The sequence below is a fragment of the Nothoprocta perdicaria genome, unplaced genomic scaffold (genome assembly GCF_003342845.1).
Source record: "Nothoprocta perdicaria isolate Ctin4 unplaced genomic scaffold, notPer1 scaffold_125, whole genome shotgun sequence".
NCBI classification, from domain to species: Eukaryota; Metazoa; Chordata; class Aves; order Tinamiformes; family Tinamidae; genus Nothoprocta; species Nothoprocta perdicaria.
In genome coordinates, this window is record NW_020454372.1 from 1,504,673 (window position 1) to 1,528,075 (window position 23,403).

Here is a 23,403-nt window from a genome sequence, read left to right on the forward strand (position 1 = left end):
AGGAGGAATAAAAATGCACAAGCTCAGAATGTAAAAGATTATAATCTCTTGTCATTTTTACATATTGAGAAAATATTAATACCATTGCAATTTAAAAAACCCTTGACACTTCTCTACCTCTCCAACCGCTTTTACCTAAAATGAAAGACAAACTCTTTTTAGGAAATGGAAGGCTCTTGCTCTGGTTTACCACTGCTGAAAGACCAGCTTTACGTGCTAATTGGAGCTCTAGTAACATCATTTAATCTCAGTGGTGGCGGCTCTTCCTCCTCCTGTGGGGTTTACACCATAGACACTGTGTTCTGGGTAGATAAGAATCAGACCTCTGTTTCCTATCAGTACCTCTTCGTAACACAAACCTAAGCTTGAGGGGAGAAATAAAGCACATGACGGGTAGTTATGGAGTGTAGAGTAAAACCAGGAGCTGTCTGCAGCCTACAGTAAAATTAGGGTGATTCCAAATTGCTTCTGGAAAAGACATTATTTCTGAGATATAAAAGGCAACATTTCACACTGACTGCAGCAGAAAATCTTACCTTTTCAAAAATATTACAAATTACATGCATCCATATGCCCTATAAGCATAAAATTTCAGCGAACCTGGGACAACTCAAATACCTCAACAGCTCTCCCTCCCCACTTCCGTAACTAAAATCCTGACTAGTCTCTACATGAATCTTCAAACTACATCAAGAGTTTTCTCTGCTTAGCTATTCAGAATATTAACATTCAGATTACAAGATRTACCTCTGAGTCAACCTGTGAAGTGGCTTTTGTCAGCAATTATTTTTGAATATTTTCTAGGACATAAATAGCATATACTGCAGGTTCCATATCACAGGAAGCATACATTAACTAAATAACAAGGTACCATCAAGGTACAATCCATCTTTCAAAATCAATTTTTTACACTGAATTTTTTATACCATGCTGACTTTACAAGGAAAACAAAGTACCAACTAACAGCAGCAACTACCTTTTTAGAATCGCTTCTTGTAAGATACGAGGACATCTTCAAAATGACTACAATATATTATTATGAAACAGGATGTCCTTTGTATTGAAAACACGGTAGTAAAATTGCTGGCACAAGTTTTACAAGACCCACACTGAGAACTATATGTTAAAATCTGTCTGAAAACACATCCCGGGGACACCAAGCATAACAGAAATGGGACTGGAGGGACAAAAGGAAAACATGTTTTATCCCGTCAGGTTTCAAACTGTGAAGGGGTGACAGGAATAGCAAATGTACGTTCACATGTGTTTATGGGTTGAGAAGGTGACACAAGTACACAAGAAGGGGACGAATACTCCTAAATGTGTGCAGAGACTCCTGCAGTTTCTTCCTCTGGAAGCCTGGCAGGACCCTGCCCACTGTTTGAAGGGCTGCTGACATTGTACCCTGATGTCTTTCACATAGCCCAAAAGAAGCACAAGGAAGCATGAAAAGGCCTGGCAGCTCTAAGTTTACAGAGCTGACAGGCATTCCCACATTCTCACTGAAAACATACAGAGAACTGCTCCACCTACAAATCTTCTTTCTTGAAGTGTTTTTCCAAAATGAAGGAAAGCCCGCTGAATTTTTTTAATGATAACAACAGCAATTTCGTAATCATTGATCAATTAAGTGAAGCCTTAACTTCTTTTAACTACTTTTCACTTCCGAACTTCTAATAGGTATGTCAAAACTCAAATATGATTTTGTCTCCTAATGAACACTGGRCGGAGGGAAAATTCTCTGTTTCTTGCCATCTTTAGCAAACTTTTTTTGAGAGACTGAAGCTATATATATATATTTATATATTTACATCTGTGATAGACTTTGCAAGTGATTTGGAAATCCTTGCTGGAACACAAAGTAGAAATAAAGATGAATCACACAAAACTATTTCATAATGGATGTTAAGCAATATCATAATAAACTTGAATGTGGTTCTTACTGTAACACAGCTTTAGCTTGTCACAAAAAAATGCAAGCGGAGACCCCGTACGCAGACACAGCACATTGCAGGTAGCAGGCACTGAGACTCCCTGGAAATGAATGTCTGTATAAAGCCTTGCAGAGAGAAGTGGGGTATTTTACTGCAAGCCTTCMATTTATAAATGTATCCAGTTTTCTCTCCATACATGTTGCTAGAGGACTGGAAAAGAACCGCAATATATTTGCTGTTATACTTGGCAGCATTGCAAGCACTTACAACAGCAGCAAACATTGCACAGAGATATGCAGGACTAGATTAATTTATGGTCATCATTCCAACATTCAGCATTCATGTTTATTATATTTTACAGATTAACCAATTGTTTTTGATGGTTTGTTTTTTTTTTTTTCTTAAACAGTATTTGGGTGAAATGCACAGTTGTTTCTTCCAATATTTCTCATAAACGTTACTTTCTATTTAAGAAACAAAATGATCCATTTGATTATTTTTTGTTTGTTAAATATTGCTTTATAGTGCATACAGGCTTATAGAAATTGGACAAAGTAATTTACAAATTAAGAGTAAATTAAAAAAAAAAGAAACAAAATTTGAAGTGCTGGTAGTAATCTATTTCTGAAACACAAATGATTGATACCTCAATAAATGTGAAGATTGTCCCCAGCTATAAAGAATTCAAAGGRATGCAAAAGCAATACGATCCCATTTCACCGATTTTAAAAGGAAGATTAATTAATTACTATACACACACACAAAAAAAGTAACCCAAGCAGCTGGTGTTTCAGAAGTTACACACTGCTGGTACATTTTACAACATATGGTGATACCATTGCATAAAGACACGCTGGCATCCCATGAAACTAAAACATTAAATCAAATATCAGCAGAGTTTTGCTGCCCCATTGTGCTATTCGCTCCCAAATCAGATAAGAAGCATCAAAGAGAAGCTAGAAACAACAGGATACCCCTTGCTGGGAGCTGTCTCCTAGGCAGCACAACAGGATGGAGGGAACAGGCGCGATAACCTCAGCCCAGCAGAGCGGAGCTCTCGGTGTCATTGACACTCGTCACCTGGGCATGTTCACAGCCACTTCCTCTGGCTCCAGTGTCTCCTTCTCCCCTTCCCCAAGCCCCAGCAACTGGGAAACAATGAAATGGACAAATCTGTTTCATTCTCTGCAAGAAATAGATACAGGGCGATGAAGCCRGGCAAAGAGCAGTCCCAGCTTCACAGCCTGCCCATTAACCCAGAAGACATTCAAGGCTTGGTTTATTCTCCATCAAACCAAGTTTTCGGATGATGAAATTACAGAAACTCACCCTGCTGGATTTAAGAAAGAAAAAAAGGCAAAGGACTGAAGTGATCAATTCCCTGTTCCCTGTATTTCTAYTCCTCCACTCACCTAGACCTGACASGATTTCAGAGAACTTCAAAAAGTCTTACACCCCAGGAATAAATCTGACCCACTCTTCCCATATCTCTGTCTTCTATCATCTCTGTAATACTCAGTATTACCCAATGCTACTATTAACAAAACTAGCAATGCAGAAAGAAAATAGAAGTAAAAACAGCACAGCAGCAAAGAAAGTGGAAACATCAGCAGAGGGTAGAAAAACAGTATCAGTAGGAAAACAGTTGTATATACATAGGTAACTGAGTGTTTCTGGCGCCTTTGCTGCATTTTTTTTCTCTGCTCTTCTCTCTAGAAAGCTCGAGCTGATGTGAAATTTGGCATCAGCAGATACAAAGTACCAGAGAACAACAGGAAAAAAGAGGTAAAGCACAGCTGCAAGGAAAATGGAACAACAGGAGGAGAGAAAAAACAAGGAACGACTTCTACTTGGGRCCTTTTGTTATTTAAACAGCAGTGGAGCAAAAGCATCAAAAGAAAAAAATGAGCAGATAGCATCCACCTAGAAGACGACAACATACAGTGAGCGAAGCCAGTTTGGTTTGTGAGGGCAGAGAAGAGCAGAGAAGAAGAAATCAAATATAAAAGTGAAATCTCACTGTAGGAAACAATTAAATGATAGTCAGTAAAAAGCAAATAAAATGAAGATAAATWGAGCATACTTTTCTTTGCACACTGGAGTCAATACAGTGCTCCCCGTCCTGCTCAGGGCCAGAGACGCTCCAGGGGACCAGGCCAAAAATTAGCCATATTCACCAACAGTGGAAAGATAGAAAATGGAAAATCTGTGTCACGAAGCATTTGAGGTGCACAACACCACATAGTCTTTCCTATGAGGAACCTGTCTTCCCTGCAGACCAGACAGCTACTGAAGTGACTGTAATGGAAGAATAAAAAGAAGTGCAAACACAGGGAACTGTGAGGCACGTCCCTCCACCTCCCGACCCAGGAAGAGATGASGGCCGAGGAGAGGGCAGCTGATAACCCAGCAGGGCCCTCCTGCCATGGGAACCCCTTCGGGGCAGCACCGCACCGGGAACCCAYGGGAACCCCATGGGAGCCCCTTCCCTGGCCTCACGGTACCCAGACACTTCAGGGCAGGTTGAGAGGAGTTTCCCACGAAGCAGCCCAGGGGCTTCAGGGTGCTAAAGGTTTTTCAATCACAGCTACAATCAAAGCTAACACAACCCGGACTAGCTTTATTAGAGTGCACTAGCCAGGCACTGACATGATCCAGAAATAAAAGCTCTTTTTCCGTAGTTTGAACCCATCATTTCCGCATGCCTCGAAGACACACAACACAACCTCACCCAAAATGTTCTTGTGTGTGACCTGTACAAAACAGATTCTGGAGATCACACCTGAAATAAAACATCCTAGCAGAGCTGTTGAGATGCCTCAAGAGGCAAGCTGTCTTTGTCTTCTCCCTCACACACCAAACTAGGTATCAAAAGCTCGAGCATCCATGGAGCAAAGGCTGCATCTCTGCACCAGTGCATCTCTGCATCTCTGCTCACTGCCCTTCTGCCCTTCTGCTCCCTCCTGGTCAGTTTGAGCGTTTTGCACTAACACAACTAAACACCAATGTTCCAAATGCTGAAGGAGAAAGCAACATTACATTTTGGAAAGAAAAAAATTATTAACCAAGAGATTTGTGTGCRTTTAGTTCAAAGCTGAACTTGCTTAACACATGATCATTGTCACAAACACTTGGCACAAAGGAAATTGTTTTTTTACTTGCTTCTAGTTTATCAGATTCTGCAATGATCTACAAAATGAGGTAGGAAGTCTGCTTTCTGACTCTCGTGGACAGCCATCCTAGCAAAGCTCTCATACACGATATCCATTATACGAAGTTGATATTAAAAAAAAAAAGTGTTATTAACTGAGCTTTTGCCTGCCAGTCAAGCACACACCCCTTGAAAGAGTGCAAAAGTCAGACTGCTGACCACGTCTGGGGAAGCCTGAGCTTCCTGTAAAAATGATGCACTTCGTTTCCTGACAGGAAACAAAGCATAAGCTGCTCAAACAATTCTCATGAAAATCCTGATATCTGAACCACACAGTTACAAGTTTTGGCAGCTATAAAACTACAGAGTTAGATCAGTAATCAATAATAATAAGCACAAAAAACGAGTATCACAGAAACAAATTCACTATTGCAAAGGGGAAAAACTGTCTGAAGGGATAGGTAAATTGTCTTAACAGGATGAATTATCTGCACAACTTTAATCTTCTTTTTTCTTCCTCCCCACAAATGAACTGAAATTCCAATACTCCTCTCTGTTCATGAAGATATAAATCTATATGAAATTATTATGCTCACACTATTTCAATCAGTGCAGTGGCACTTGCAAGTCCTTATCTGGCAGAATTTACTGAAGAGCAGCAGAATACTGTCCTTTGTCTCCAACATACAGAAATGAACTATTATTTCTACATGGTTAAAAGTATTCAAAAACTACATATGAATTCATTTATAAATTAGAAATACTTCTTTTAGGCCATAAAGCTATGTAGTTTGGCCCATGAAACATGTTTATTTCATGTATTGTTTAAAAATATTCCCAATGAATGTCTAAAATCTGGATGGTGTTTGTCCTTTGAAATGGCTTCAAGTGCTCACTGCAACAAGGACCATTTCCCAAAAGCCTTCTGCTTTGTATTTTACTCAGATTTAGACATTTCCTTTTACCTGGGAGGGGAAAGAGATTCTTCTGTACGTTATCCGCAGTTTTAAATGGAGTGCGGATACAGCAGTGAAACAGCGTAGGAAACTACGCCCATGAGTGGCAGCACTGAAGCTTAGAGCTGCCCTCATGTTCTAGGCTGTTCCAGCACAGGAGCCCTACGAAGCCAAGGCCGAAGCAGGAGTCCCCGCTTGCCCAAGAGGTTGGGAGGTGCAGAGGGGAGCCCTGTCCCCACACAAAYGCACCACACACCGACCCCCTTCCTCAGCCTGTAATCGATGCCCACAGCCCAACACCGGCAGCGCAGGCGGCTGCTCCCGAGCCCCACGTGGCCACCAGCCCCTCGTGTTCCCGGGGCCCCTCCCGGGCCTCCCTCCTCGCATCCCTTGGCCCCAAACAGAAAAGCCCGTAGGAAACGGGTGTCCCCGTTCTAGGTCTCCTTGCTGGAGCAGGGGGGTTGGACTAGAGGATCTCTAGAGGTCCCTTCCAACCTTAGCCATTCTGTGATTCTGTGAAACCATCTAACTGCCAAAGGGACAGAATTCAAAAAAAAAAAAAAAAAAAAGGAAGAAAAAAGTAGCCTTTTTGATACTTCCTTACCGCCTTTCCTAAAGCTTCATGCCATCTGCCATTTTATTGCACTACTGCCCCAGTCCTGCCACTTGGAATTAATTTCTGCATCTGCATTTCATCGTGTTCCCTCGGCGTAACCAGCTCCACTCCATCGCGCCATCCTATGAACAAGCCACAACGGGAGCCCCTCCGCACCCCCTTGTGTTTCGTCTGTGTTGCTAATTCAGACAAAACTCCTGGTTTCCGTACTGCCAATCCAAATTACTCAAAAAGCACGAACTGCTTTATTTTTAAATAATTTCTTCATTTGGCATTCTCTACTTTTGAGTCTTTAATCTTTTGCAATAGCTAAAGACTAAGACCAAGTTATTTTGTTGTTTCTTTTATGAAAATTTAAATCTCAATCACGGGACTCCAGAAGCTGACTTTCATAATGTGCTGCATTTAACAGTTTTTCTAGCTGAATGCACAGTAGCTTTTTGTAATTTTTAATTTACTATTAATTCCCCTATAGTCAAATTAGTCATTCTAAAAGGAAGGTTCGTTGCTACTTAAAAAACAGATTGAATTTTGATGGTAACAACACATTGAAAAGGCAACTGACTAAGCCAGCCTTTGTACTGAAGCATTCTTAAAGAATTTCCAGTCACCTTGTAAGTACAGTCTTTGTTACAATGCTTCGAAAATACAAACTTTCTTAAACAACATTTAGGTAGAGAAGTATTTTGTAAGATCATAATTACAAAGGGAATAACTAGGAAATATTAAATTGTGAAATGAGCTGGTATATACATTATATTGCACATAGAAAAACTACACATTCATTTCCTAGACTCTGCTTTACCATGTGGTTATTGGTTATACAACTCCTACAAAAAACTCAGCTGGATCATTCGAGCAAACAGTATCAGAGAGGCTGATCCCAAATCCCTCAGATCTTCTCACTGCGTGTTAGAAGTTTCCTTAACTTTGAAATTCAAGCAAAAGGAGCRTTGTCCCTAATTTCCTGTATGTCGGAATTGCCCAGACCTACCATGTGCTCCTTCATCCCTGGTTTAGCACAGCTTTCCTGCCAAGTCACCATCAGCCTAAGAATCTCTCAGTGCTCTTCTACGTGTGAATTCTATTTTAATTCTCAGCTCATAGAATGCAGTTAAAATATGTGCTCGTCCTAATGAAGAAGAGGGACAGGGCTCAGCGGTTTCCCTGCTGAAGGAGCCCTCTCTATTTCACAACATCCCAGACTTGGAGACAACCTTGTCCCTGCTCGGCTGCAAATGAACCCACGGCACGTGCTGTCTCTCAGGGGCAAAAACTTGTCTAAAGATCAACGTAGGCTCATAGGCTGAGGATTTGAAGTCTTGCCTAACAGTGTCCTCTACTCGACTTGTGTCAAAAGCAAACTTTATAACGTTTTCTGCAAACATTATACAACCTCGAGTCTTACAAATCAATAAAACTCCCTCAAACTTGAGCAACCTCTGYATCAGTAATACAAGCATTACTAAATCCTACAAGTTTCTTTTTAAAAGTATTTTCATATTTATAGCTTTGGATTGAAAGTGAAAACTTTGTCATCAGGGCACTGCACAGAATTTGAGAGCTGTAGGTTTTAATATACAGTTTAGTCACTAACTTTCAATTATTCAGACAGAAAGCTTAGAATTTGAAAACCAGTGTGCCAGAATGATATTGGTTTATATTTCATTAGCACAAATTTCATGAACAGTTTCCTTTCAAAAATATGTATCTTACATGCTAGAAAAAAAAAAACATTTAAAAATAGGCAACAGTGGCAAACATTTCTAAGCAGTATTTCTCAGCTCATTTCTAGAGGCTACCTCATTAACACAGTGAGTTAACAAGGTTGATATTAGAAGTAGCCTGAGTGACCACAGGTATTTGACATTTGAATGCTTTTAGAAGGGATCATTTGGGTTTGAGTCATGAAGAAATTCATCATCAAAAACAACAACAACAACACACAAATAGGTTAAGGTTTTCCCATTTTTTCCCGAAAATATTTTTGTAAAGGGCAAGGCAATGTATCTGTGGGTACTCTCTACACTGCAGATAACAACAGAATGCAGAATAAATAACTAGTTTTCCAACCCTCTTTCCTGTGAATAAGTGTTTAAAGACAAAACATGTCAAGCTATAATTACTTAAATAAGGCTCCTGATGAGACCCTAAGCCCCTTAAATCTTTCCTTTTTTATCAGTAAGTACAAAATTCAAAAGAACCTATTTTGGCTCTCCAGATTTCCAGGGCACTAATGTGCTTACTTTCACTGAATCACAGACTGGTTGAGGTTGGAAGAGCCCCCCACAGATCACTAGTTCAAAGCCCCTGCTCAAGCAGGGTCACCGAAGCCCACTGTCAAGGATCGGGTCCAGATGGCTCTTACATATCTCCAACAACAGAGACTCCACAACCTGTCTGGGAACCTGTTCCAGTGCTCAGTCACCCTCACAGGGAAGAAGCTTCTCCTCATGTTGAGATGGAGCTGCCTGTCCATACGCTGAACAAGATTGGACTCGATACTGACTCCTGGGCACACCTCTAGCTACAGGGCCCTACCCAGACTTGGTGGCTTTGGTCACAACCCTCTGAGCTCTGCGGTACAGCCAGCTCTCAGCCCACCTCAGTGCACCCGTCTATCCCACCCTTCCTGGGCTTGCTTATGGGGATGCCATGGGAGGACATAAAACCCTTCCTGAAGTCAAGGCAGACCACATCCACTGCTGTCCCTTCATCTATGCAGCCAGTCACATCACGGAATCCCATCACATTGGTTAAGCCAGCATTCCTCTTGGTGAATCCATACTGATGACTCCCGATCACCTTCTTACCCTTCAAATGCCTAGAGATGGGGTCCAGGATGAGCTGGAATCCGATCAGGTGATGGGATTCAGGTGACACTGGCTAGCCAGTAGTTGTCTGGTCCTCCTTCCAGCCCTTTCTGAAGCGTCATTTGCCAGTACTCGGACACCTCCCCTGTTCTCGCTGTCCCTTAAAGGTTGAGAGTGGCCTAGCCCTGACTCGTGCCAGCTCCCTCAGCACTCCCACGTGCCTCCCACCAGGGCCGTTTTGACGTGCAGACACTGCGTGGTACCACTCTTCAGCTGCACAAACTTACTCCAAGGATAAACAGAATTTTTGCCATGATTCAAATTCGAGACCTTTTTTTTTTTTCTCTCCCAGAAGGGAGATTCCTGAAAGTGCAACTTGAATGATGATGCTTTCATACAGTTTGTAATTTGGTGTTTTCTTTGCTAAAAATGGCCAAGCGAATGCCGTTATTACTGAAAACGGCAGACTGAAAACAGCACACTGACTCACTGGCTTTGTAGAAGAGCATTTTACACCGAACAGTCAGGGTTTTAGTTTTCTTTCTCTTTAAGGAACCACTACAAAAATACTGCGTATTCCCTATATGCAAAACTAATCAAGAAAATAAKATAAATATTCTTTCCCATCTGAGCATAACAGCACAGTAATTCTGAGACAGTACCAATACAATAAAGGAAAATATTCTGAAATTAAGATACAATTTACTTCAGGCTCAAACACAGCAAGCTCAGTAATCTTTACATTACTTGAAGAGTTTCACCTTTGTCTGGTGCTGATGATTACTGCCATCCAAACTTCCCCTGCCTCAGACCATAAATTTAGATGATGTTCTGAGACTCAGAAGAATGGGAAAACAGTCAATGAAAGGCTCCAGGTAATTCTGGCTTCTGGTGATATGCAGAACACAGGCAACTATCTTATGGTCATCTGGTGCAGTGTAAGTTCTCAYTGAAGTTTAACTGCTGTTCTGTCTACGTTACAACCAAAGCAAGAAGTTTCTTTCCTGGTGCAGAATCAGCCACATAGTTTGCAAATCCCTCCCACCTGGCAGCCACTGCAGTCCATCATGACCTTCACTTCAGAGCACTCTTCTAGGGTCAGAGGTGAGACATTCCACAGAAAATAAAACATACTAATTCCACAGCAACTCTCTTCATAGSTAAGGGGCTACTAACAGCACATCAATGGCACTCAGAAGCATTTGAGATGCGTGGGCACTAACTGTAACACAGGAAATTCCACCCGAATGCAAGAAAATTTTTGCACTGTGCAAGTGGTGGAAAGAGGTTGCCCAAGAGCTTGTGGAATCTGCAGCCGCCAGGAGGGTCAAACCTGACTGGACGTGGTTCTGGGCAGTCCAAGCCCTTGAAGACGAGCTCCAGAGGTGCCATCCAGACCCAACTACTGTGCGACTCTATGATCCTATTTGTTCTGCAGGCCTATGTTAATACTGAAGGCTCAGCCCTAAACTTAAAGGACTGCAATTGTAAGGATCTGGCTATCTGAGAAAAGGCCCCTCTGCCAGGACAAGATTAAATGAAAATGCAGGAGTTGTGACACAACGAGGTGTGAAACTCTCAGCTGAGAGACTTTGATCCAAGAAAATCTTATGGGAGATTAAAATGCTGAGAAGATGGGCACACTTTCAGGAGCAAAAAAAGGCCTATCTTTCTACAAACATTTTCCAATCCAATAGTAAGAACAGCACGTTTTCATTATCCATTAAAAAGCAGGGGAGGAGACTCAAAATAACTGCAGTTGAATCACCAGGACTCTGCTAAGCAGTAGTGAACACGAGCCCCAGTCACACACATGCAGGTACCAGCTCCAAGCTCCTCATTTACTTGGCATGCTGAAAATCACTGTTCTCTTGGCCTCTTGATGACATCAACCTGGGAGTTCTCTTTGTGTTTACATACATGTCAGAACGTATGGGAGAAGTTTTGCAACAACTTTGAGAACTGGAATAGTCAGAGATCGCCCAGCCCAGGTTAATGGGAGCAACAACAGGCACTTGTCCGCTGGAGAAAGGAGGAGAAAACCTCCCTGGGGGGGGAGTTTTGGGGGAAGCCCTTCACACCTCCTTATTGCTTCTACTGGATAAATTCCTCAAAGACCAATCTCCTCTAAAGAGATATCTAAATACCAAATATTCCATTCCCATATTTCAATATAAAAATGACTAAATTTTATTCATTCATAGATCCACACTTTCAGTCACAGACAGATGAAGTGGGTATACTTGGAGTATTATCCAATCACTGCTTTGAATAAAATAATACACCTTTTAGACTCAGAAAGATATTTTGAATAATTTCCATTAATCGATTCTTCAGGATTTCTAAAACCCCACATGCCGAGTTACTCTGAAAGAAGCCAGTATTTGTTACACTTCCTAACTTTGGAAAGAACCATTTAAGTTATCTCGAGTACTTGCGTTACTGTTTAAATAAAATGAAAACCTTCATCAGAATTTACAGTATTTATAATTTAATGTGCACTATAAGGTATCCAGTAAAAAATATTCTGGACCAAACAAACAAAAAACAACAACAAAAACCAGATTAACATCTTCATGTTATTAGCAAAAAAAAAAAAAAAAACCACTAAGCCCAAACTGCATCATTTAAACTATTAAAAAACCGCTCATTACTTAGCCAATAAAAAAGGGAATCTGCAGACACATTATGATTAAATAGCACCTAATTTTATATTAAATTTATATTTCATTATAACAATAAGCAATAAATAAGAATGTACTAATTTGGGTGTACAACAACAAATACAGTTGTGTAAACTGTCAAACRAAGCATCCCTCTCTCTGAAGAACACTCTTATCAGAAGGGTGGAGGAGAAAGAGGCAATTGAAGCTAGGAAATGATGGATAGCAATGACCTTTCCATCTGCAAAACGTGGGCATATTTTAGGTATTTAATCTTGAGAATTGGATTATTATTAATCAATTATTCATGACAATTTGAATCTATGGTAGATGTTTTTTGTTTTCTTAAATATCACAAAGCTAAGGTCCTGCCTGGGAACCTGAAAGGAGATTAAATCCTCACAAGCAAATAGTGTTCAGGATACTGGCATTTTCTACCGCCTCCTAAACATTCCTTCTCCGACATAAAAACACACACTAATGATAATTCTCTCTCTAARCCTTCGGCCTGAATATTCTGGAATCCACCTTCACAGCCATTTCAACAGAATAGAAATAACAACAAAAAATAAAAAATAAAAACACCTTTCCCAAAGAACGAAACAAGACTTTGTGGCAAGGTGGAACATCAGAACCTCCTTTACCTTCACAGGAGTGAAGCACAGCCACAGGTTACCCTGCCATATGCTTAAATGCTCAGTCTTTCTCCCTTGCCAAAGGTGGATGACAACAGAAGCAGAATGTCCCMGCTACAGGGCACTAGATCACAGAGAAAACAAGCAGAAGGTGCTTGCAAGTATTTAAAATGCACTACTGGAAAAGAAGGAAAGACAAACGAAGCCATCCTAGGGTTAAGCTCTTTTTAAAATTTGAACTTCTGCGACTGAAATAAAATGCAAAGGAGGTGTGCATGTCTGTGAGGGGCAAGGGGCAGGTCTCAATATTGCCTAGAAACATACCTGAGGTCAATATAAATAAATAAATGAAAAGGTTATCCCAGTTTTTGAGGAAAAAAAAACGTTGTCCCTTCCTCAGGCACTAGAATTCTGGGATCTGGACGGCCAGGGTAACCAGCTGAAAGGTAGAGCCTAACTCGCACATCTAGAAACCAAACAGCTGGCAGTGCTACATGTTCTCAAATACTCTTGCTACCCTTATTTCTGCTCTGATTATTTATTGCTGGTCTGTTAGCTTCAGCTTCCACGCATTAGCTCTAAGCTTTCCTTTTGGTCCTTACAGTGAAGAGCATCAAATTTCTGTGTCTTCTTGTACGGTGCTTCCTGGGGCCTAAGCAAGCCACTCTGTAACCTCCTCCCCGTTCACACTGAACAGACTGACCTGCACCAGTTTTTCACAGTTCAGATGTGTTTTCACATACTCGGTGATTCCCGAGATGTTTGTGGTTCATCGTTGACCAGAGCTGCACAGAGTATTCCAGTAACGGTTACGTGAGCGCATTAACAGTTAATACAAAAAGGCAATACAACCATTTTCCTCTTACTTAGCTCTCCTCTGTTTGTGTGTCCAAAATTACCTTCTCAGGCACTGTGTTGCTCTGAAAGTTTATGTGCTCCTCTTCATGTATCATGAGTCAAGAGCTTTTCAGAACAAATTAATTCCTTGGCAAGAGCCTCCCAAAAGATTAGCCATTTCCCTGGGACATTATGAAAGTTTTCATTCTGGGAAGAAGGATGGTCCAAAGGAGGTTGGGAGGGGGACAATGATCTGGGGGACAACTCCTCATCTAGAGATTAAAAAAAAGGGCTTGAAAAGGACAGCAAGGTAAAAGTGAACAGAAAAAAAAAATCTTACTGTGGAAAATGGGTGCAGCCTTTTAGTTTATTGATGTTGCCTGGTAAACTGAGTTTACAAGTGCAAATGAGGAATCATACATAATGAAGTCATTACAGAGCCTCTAACACTGGACTTCGTTGTTGGTGTGCCAATAAAACTGACTGATTAATTTACTTCCATATAACAGCAGGGTAAAACAGCTGCAAACAAGGAAAACCCAAGAAATTAACAGCTGGAAACATTTATAAAGTGAAAGCTAAGGCTAGCACAAATGCATCAACTGTGGGGGTGGAAAGCAATCTGTATGGGAAAAAAAGAAATTGAATCATTAGGGTAGTGGTAAATAGATGTCAATACTTGCGAAAAAAAGTGTGCTCTGTCCAAAGCAATTTAAAGAAGCAGTTTTAAAATAAATCTGAATAGTCAAAACACTGTTTTCTTCTAATTCTAGGCTTCTTTTAATCTGCAATATTCTGTGAATTTTGGTCTTTGCGGTAATAGATTTGGTTGAATCACTGCCATTCCAAGCCACAGTACCTGTAATTTAAGATGAAGTACCTAAATAACCTTTGATATAAACAAGCTTCTCCTTGTTCTAATTGATCTACTATTCAAACTTTTACATATTGCAAGGGTTATATGTAATTGCACCAAATACTGTCCCTCAGTTTTAAAAGACATATAACTGAAGATAGTTGTCATGCCACTTTACACTTCTCTTACTGCTGCAATTTTACCATACATTGAAAAAAATTACCTTTTCTCCCTCTTCCCCACTTCAGCTCCTACAGTATGTCCTTGCAGTGAACAGCTTAAAAGAACCACAGCACCATCCCATAATATTTTGTCATTTCCACCATACCTCAGGCACTCTGCACCACTACCACCCAGTAATTTTGCAGCTTTTGCAGAGAGAAATGAATGAGGAAGCCTTTGGGAAGAAGGAACAACAAAAAGGCCACCCCAAAAGCRGCAGATGCCATGTCCACCTCCTAATATAATAACGAGCTATGTTAACAGTAGGCTCAGATGTATGAATTTAGCCTCTGTGTATGGTACAGTAGATGAGCAGTGTAAAGAAAAACTGACCCTGGAGCGCATGGTCAGAGAACGATCTCAGAGGGAAAGCTGAAGCACCACTTAGCATTTAGTCCATTTGCTTTCTGAATACACCCTATAATTAACAAGCAGTTTCTCATGCTGCCCCTCCCTTGAACGTCCAGCATTCAAATATGCACAGAATGTTAAAGCAGCTTTAGCTCTGGCTGTTAACAGAGGTATTTTAGCCTTAGGAGATGCAATCGTGGACAATCTTTTGGGTACCATATGTTCTTCAATTTGTGGGAAAAATAGGAATAACCATGCATGTTTAAAAAGAAATAAAAATTTAAAAATCCAAAACATAAACCAGGATTGCAGATTTGTAAAAACTAATTTAAAAAACATAATTCCATAGCACTTTAGGTTAAAATTTAGGATTCTTCTCATTTTGTATGTGAAAGGGCTGTGCTTCCTTTGGCAGCCTGTCCAGCACTTACAGTAGTTTAGCACTCAGAACTCCTTACCAATCTTCACCTCGCCAGTACTCAGCAGGTCTGGAGGAAACTGCTCTCTGCACACTTTACTCTGCCACTTAGAAGTATAAGCAGGGAAATCTAAGATGCTGCTATCTAGCAGAGCAGCACACTGCAATTCATCAGCCTTCTGCTTCCCATTATGAACAATAATGAAATAATACAACCTTAAAGCTTTAAAAGGTAAATGCTAGGGAGGTGTTGGGCTGCTGCAGCAGGAAGGCATCCACCTCGCACTTTTGCTTTGCCTCTTTGCTGACACACASTGATGATAGAGGGAGCCCCTCCAGGAAAGCAACTTGAGGGGTACATTGGAGCTGCAACACAGTTCAGCTGACGTGTGTTTAACCAAGTGCACCAGCAGCATCCTGGTGCACCTAGAGCAAGGCCAAGTAGCAGCAAGCTGTTCTAGAAATACTTACTTCTGACGAGGTCACCATCAGTGGGATTTCCCCAGGCAGCCTGCTCCTGTATCTCCGGTTGGGTACTCTGCTTATTGGAAGGCTGTATTACGTCTTTATCTCCTACGGCAGCGTTCTCTTGGTCAGATTTTTCTGAGTCAAAAGAAATATAAGATATTAGTTGCTGACTTATTTTTCCTTAACGTTAGCAAAAGTCATCTTTTAAAGCTAAAAAGTAGACAACGTAAAATACACCTCATATTAACATCTTAAAAGTTTTCCTTAAAAATAATTCCTAATAAAGTCATTTTTAAATTTGCTTTATTCTGATTAAAATAGCTCCTCTTTAAGAAAGTCTTTTGGTGATTATACTTAGTCAGATTATGTTCACTTTCCCTGTAATTTTCATATGAAAACTTAAGTCTATTTACACACAAAAAAAACATTATTTTTTTGTCTATATAGATGCGTCTCTGGCATGTAAAAGCCACAGAAATTCCACAAACCTATTTTCCTCTGTTTACAATTCAACATACGTTTAAAGACTTCAAATCTGACTAGYGTAGCAACTTTATTATGACACAATTTCCTAATTTTCCATCAAGCTTTTTAAAAACCGTTCTTGATTAACAGTCAACTTGTAACCTGTGATGAAAGAAAAAACAATGATTTATTTCCTGCAGGTATAAACAAGATACACGAAAGCTCACACAGTAAAGTTCTTCAAGRGATTCTTAATCTTATTTCACAAAACAGCAGATCCTATTGTTTCCAAGTTTTCCCCAGTTAACAGAGGCAGACTTGTATTTTCTCAAACAAAGAGGGTGGCTGCTTTCACTTTCGCTATTGTTATTGTTTTAAGGGGGAAATTCACACACACACACACACACACACACACACACACCCTTCTGTTCTCAACTGCCACAAGATTTTCCTACTAGCATTCAAGAAAATGTTTGCCAATCAGGAATTATTCTGTTCATTATTTGCTGTCAATGTTTATCAATTATATCTCACATTTATGAGATTTGTAAAATATGGAATATTTGCAGGTTGAAGTATTTTTAAATGTACATATATAATTTTATACTTAAAGTTAATCCAAAGTAATTGTTGAAAAGTCTGTTAGTTCTATTCACTACTTTCAAACTAGAGTTATGTCATTAAACCTCTTACCACAGTGTAATAACATCACATTGGCAGCTAAAGCAATGATTCCAGTCTTGAAGTCTTTCAGAGATTCTCCTTTGGAATTACTTTGCTCCAMTAACACTCACATTACAGTATCAACCCTGCACATGTAGTACAGGAGAGCCACACTACCCAATTGCCTTCTACAGGATACAACTCTGCAGAGCCTTACTATTTTGTAGCAATAAACAACTTCAAAGAAAGATTAACATTAACTATTAATACTATTGGACACTAAATATTCCAGATTACATTTTTACCTAATCAATTGGAGAATGTGCAGAATATAATCAAATATTGTTATTGACAGCTACTCAGTTTTCATGTTTCTACTTGTTTTCAGTCCAGTATCTTTTTTTTCTGCTTAATAAGCTGTATGTGTATTTTCCACATTTACTTCTATTATTCCAGCTGGATTATGATAGACGATCTGTCAAAACCATATACACAATATCAAGAGCTGATAACAAAAAGGAAAGGTACACTATTAAAAAGAAAAACAATGTGGCTATTGAATACCAAGCAATCTTGATAGGAAATTTACTATAATTAACATTAATTGAATATCTGGTCTTTGATCTATTGAATTCATCTGAAACTTCCCCATCAGTGTCCAAAAAAAAAAAGCTTACAACAGTGACATAAACAGTGTATTTAATACTTCACTAGAAAGACTAAATTGATGGCAGATTCTATAATACAGGGCTTTATAAAGAGTAGGTCTTAATGTTATGCCTATTTATGATTTCTTCATATATCCACACTATTAAAAAAACAACACCCCATAACACAGCACATAAACAAAACACAGTATCTTGATTAATTATTTGTTATTCTTTCATGAATGTGCACCATGTCTCAGTTTTAGTACAAAGGAAATTCTTCTTTTATTCCCTTAAAATAAACAACTGACAGTGAGCGCAAAGCATATCAATTTTTTTATTAATCTAAAAATGCAACTACAGCCTACCAGCCAATCACACATGAGAACAAACAGCCTCAAGAACACTTCTGCGTTAAGAAGTTGATACCACTCATTTTGTTAGGTACACAGAAATAGCTATGAGTAGCTAAAGAAAAATAATACATTTAAATATTACAGGACCAGTAAGAATCCACACAAAGTAGCAACCTTAATCTTCTCTGTTTGTGCAAGCTTGTTGTAGCTTCAATAAAGCCTAAAGATGAAAAAAGTAGTAATGGCAGGAGTTGTCCTTAAAACAGTTTGTTTTTTTTCCCAATTCATTTTTCAAGAAATTTATAACACATTTATGTTTTAATCAAGCTTAATCTTAAGAAAAAATGTGCTATTTTCCTGGTATGTGAGTTTCTGCTTTCTTTTAGGCACACTTCCTCTCTCATGTGATGAATCTCCAAGACTGACAGCCCATAAGGAGATGATATGTTCTGTCTAGCAGTTCAAATAATGGGAAGAAAAGAATCATTATCTTCTTAGTTTGACTGCTAAATACTCWAGCAGGAAAGTCTGATGCTACATAAAGATATTTTTATCCAGAGCTTCCTTCCCAAAACTACCATCTTTGCAACTACTAAGAAAATATGTTGAGGTAGAAACTCAATCTTTCTTCAGAGCACTGAAAGCTGCTATGGGTCCTGTCACTGAAGCACCACAGTCCTCTCATTGTGGTGCCTGATGCTCCTCATGGGCATCTCATTTCAGTTTCCAGACCTCCCCAGGCTATATATGACTTCAAAAATAAATGGTAATCCCACACGGAGTTTTATCCTGCAGGTCAGTGTAGACAAAATACCATCTTATGCATGGATCCACGCAAGTTTAAGATTTAAGTGAGGAAGAGAGACAACATGCAGGCAATGTTCAGAATTGACATGGTTAAAGACCTTAATCATATCTATATTACAGTCGATTGTGAAGCTGTTTAGTTAAAAAAAATAAATAAAGTTTTTAATCTTTCCTCAAATTGACTGTTTCATGAAATAAGTGAACTAAGTGAACTCCTAATCTTTGGTTAATTGGAATTGTTATTTTAAAGCATATAAAGATCACTTTTACAGAACATTCTTCATACTACCATAATCTTTCTATATTTATTTTTGAAACTAAACAGCAAAACACATACTCCACAGACCAGTATTTGTTTTCAGAGTTGAGACATCCGTAACACTGACTCTTTACTTCTGTTTTGGTTTGTAGCATGTGTCTCTGATTACATACATTTCTTTCCCTCATGTCAAATACATTTTGACAAACTCCACCAGCAGAGCACTGGCAACAGTTTGGCTCACCAGAAAGGAAACTATTCTAGTCCTATCTAATGCAAAATTTGGCAAGTAACTTGAAATGCCAAAAAAAGACTTATGTACCGTTGGGCTGAGAGGGAATACAATCAAACACAACTTATCATTTCTATCCTGTCCATTCTTTACCACAGCAGAAGGTAACTTCCATGCTTTTGTGAAGCACTAGTACACAGGTCAAACTAAAATCTCAGACCATCACAGATGGCTGGTTCTGTTCATGAGGTGGCAAATGAGGCTATATTAATCTCTTCCCCAAAAAAAAGTGATTTTTAAGTATGACAACATGAGAAAGTGGATGTGAGAAGCAGGTTTAGCGCTTGTATATTGACACAGGAACATTACACAATCTAAATGAGTTTTAAAAAGAAGYTACTGCAACAACAAATAACGAAGGCAACTTCTAGAGACCCTGAAGTGCATCACTGTCTTCAAGGAGACAGAGAAAAGCACCAAGAACTTGCTCAATGGAGGGCCCAAAAGCAACTGGCCCAAAAAACAAAATGCACAACTGGCACTAGAGCCGTTGCACTGTGTAAGGGCAGAGGAAAGACCACAGCGTGGCAAAGCGGCAGCACCTTGACACCTAAACTTGGCCGAGCTGCTGCGGCCRACACGTGAAGCCTCCAACTTCCTCAGTGGCTATTACCTCTGAAGAGGCAGCTGCAGGTTTCAACACAGATGGTGCTAATGGTATAATCTACCAAAATTGGGATTTTATTCTTCAAATATAGAAGTATAGATGTGGAAAAAGCACCCCAAAAGTAGAAGGTTTATGAGGGACAAGAAAGTGTAAGTTCCCAGAAGGAGAGATAACAAAAGGCCTCTCTGTCTCAAGCCTACGGGGTGGATTGAAGAACATGCAGCTAACTCTGCATTTTTAACATTTCCTTCGTTCATTAATACCCTAGTTGGCAAGAAACATGCGAGGATACTGTCTCCCACAGAAAATTCCACTCTTCACAGAAATAATGCAGTGGAACTTCCATAATAACAGGTTTCACAACGCAACTATGAACAATCACACCAGTTATTTCATGAAATACCTAAAACTTTCATGCAYTCCAACAAGCAAGTTCAACTGAATTATCTGGGTAACAGAAAGTCTACTCCCGTTCATGATTTGCCTGAAATGCTCTCATTTCTTAACTGATTGCTTTTATAATGTGAAACACTGATATCAGTAAATCTACAAATTTGAGCTGGAGGCTTCCATTTAGATGCTTGATTGTTTAAAAATTAAACTATCTAATTTGATTTTATGTCATTTTGGGGCTTTCRCTTAAATGTCTCTTTTCAACATTCCATGGCTCAAAAAAAGGCCACCAAAGAAAGCAGTCTCTTAAAACTGGACCAGTTCAACAGAACTCCATGGAATGAGAATCCCGTAAGAATTTTCCAGGTACAAGCAAGGTGGCAATTATTGAGACACTACAGGTTTGGCTCATGTTGGAGTTCAGGAATGACAATTCAACAGTAAGTATCAAAGCACAAATAGGTACTCTGTACTATTAAAAGCATTTAAAAGTTTGAAAACCTAAGTCAAAACTTCTTTCTGCATTTAGTCATACAAATTGCAAAACAGTTACAAATTTTTATCATTCATACAAAAACATTTTGCATACGTACAAAAACATAGGATTCATGAAAGTGCTGAACAGTACACAGAAATCCATGTCTTTGCTCACCATTAGTCAGTAGCTTGGTCCAATAAAACTGAACTTGTACAGTGAAAGAGTTGATGTTTGGGACATTTATTGCATAAAACACTTCTTGGGCTTTTCTACTTTGAATTAGCTCTCTAGTGTGGTTTCAAACACCCAAGATTCCTTAGTGGCTGGAGTATTTTAGGCAAACTCCTGATGAGCATCTTCCAGTTTATTTTGTTCAGAAGAATCCAGTCCAGGTGCCCTGAGATCATCCCACAATGCAAACCAAAGCACAGCAAGAGAGGGCAAAGAGGAGATTGTGCATTGCCGATCCAAACAAAAACATATATAGGCACTCTCATCTTTGAATACTACTTAGTAGAAGAAAGAAAAGAAAAAGACTGTTTAAAACAAAGAGAACTGGTGAAAGTCTGGAACAAACTCTGAGAATAACAACTGTRATATAAAATCAGCCTATGAGATGGAGCAAAAATAATTCAAATTTGGTGCAAGATCTTTACACTCAACTCTATGAAGCATAAGTATCACACCCATGTGGAGATGAATCACTTTACTGGAACTACATGAAACTGAAAGCAGAAGCGCATTCTTATGACAAACTAGGGCTAGACGCTTACGAAACTTGTGGGTATTTTAGTCAGTAACATTCAATAAATGCTTTTTTACTGACAGACGCGTATGAAGCAAACTTACGGATTCACTAAGCCCCTGTCAGATTGTAAATGGAAACACAAATATAGAGAAGGTACTTGGTAAGTTTGAGCTATTTGAGTGAATTGGTTAACTGTTTAAAATAAATTCCATTACTCATAACATCAAGGCCTTGCTAGTAAAGGGCARCTATTACAGTGATAGTAAAAGTTGTTACCTTAAGAATTTCCAGACGTTTCCTTTAAGACTTCTGTCAAACATATCTAATATAGTTAGAAAGTTCCTTTAGTATCCCTATTCATGAAAACACTTAAGCTCATAAAACATCAAGGGACTTAAAGCATGTGCTTGAAAAGGAGCACATGCTTTTTGGACTTCCCTGAATTAACTGCTGAATATTCTTCAGACACTAAGTCAGAATCACATCTCCACCCAGCAAAAGGGACATGAGTTGTACTGGAGGGTCCCTCCAGTAAAGTAACAAGAAGGGCCACTGACAGAATTTGACTCTAAATCTGGACTTCATCATTTTCCCCTCACTCCACAAAAATGTATTCAAGGGCATTTCCATCATCTAAATAATTATTAGAAAGCTCTTACACCGGAAGTGCAATTATCAGTCACACTTTCATAACAAAGATCTATTTCTCTTTATTTTACTTCATTTCTTTCTAAATTGAGAAAGGTAAGTTCTTTTCCTCTAGCTGCTTCTCTAGGTTAATTTTAGTTAATAACAAGTACTCGTAAAATCGTTCTAAAAAGTTTTCTAAAATGTGGCCCAATTCTTCAAACATAGATCCATGTTTGCAGGATTAATCTCTTCTATTACSTGGTTGATTCAAATGCAGAAGATTTAATGGAAAAATAGTCTACCCACAGGTACTAGCAATAAATTATTTGGTCATGACTACAGGGCTTCCAACAGCTGAAACATTCTACTTAAAACAGAGAGGCTGGTGGTCATAAATTGTCACATTCCTCATTTAGCAACATTATTTTAGTACCTTCCAATGCTGTAAACACTTTGTAAGAGACAAATTGAAGTCATTTTAGGATAGATGCGACACTATTCACTCAAACTACTTTGCGCAGCTTACAGAAAGAGGCAGTCATAACCTGATTCAAAGCCTATGTGGGGACAGGGGAAGAGAGGCAGCATGAAAAGGATCTTGAACAACTATGCACAGATCTTGAAAAACTTAACRCTTTTGGAAGGACGTGGCCAAAATGAACTAAACATGCAAAGAAATTAGATTAAAATGTTCATTCTGTAGTCTGCACCTGAAAACCATAGCTTCCACTGGCACAGGTAAAGGCTTAAAGACTGAAACCAAGTATTGCCATTGCTACAAAAAGGRCACTATAGTTTGTTATCATTTGCTCTCTTTCGTAGTACAACAATTACAGAGAGGCAAATTCCAATTAACTCACACAAATACTTATGCATTAATTCAAAATGTGCTAATGAGGAAGAACAGTGACTGAGATTTATGTCCAGAGAGCATGTTCTTTAAAGTTATATACAAAATTCTTTTAAGTTGCAAAAGTCAGGGCATGCCACATCTGAGGATTAAACCTCAAACCACAKCTTAGGCGTATCCCTGAAACCTGCTCAAGTTTTATTTTTTGTTTGTTTTTCCTTGGATAAGCAAACATGGGACTGCTATTTGTTAAAGATTTTAAATTCAACTTAAATTTCTTTGCCTTTT

General features: G+C 39.2%; 1 protein-coding gene across 1 annotated transcript in view; it reads right to left on the reverse strand.

The window, feature by feature from the left end:
• Window positions 1–23,403, reverse strand: part of MDFIC (MyoD family inhibitor domain containing) — a 43,200-nt gene that overhangs the window by 15,044 nt on the left and 4,753 nt on the right. Inside the window, exon 3 of the mRNA XM_026033223.1 lies at window positions 15,924–16,055. Within this exon, the coding sequence (XP_025889008.1) occupies window positions 15,924–16,055 (132 nt within the window). The remainder of the gene's footprint in view (window positions 1–15,923; window positions 16,056–23,403) is intronic.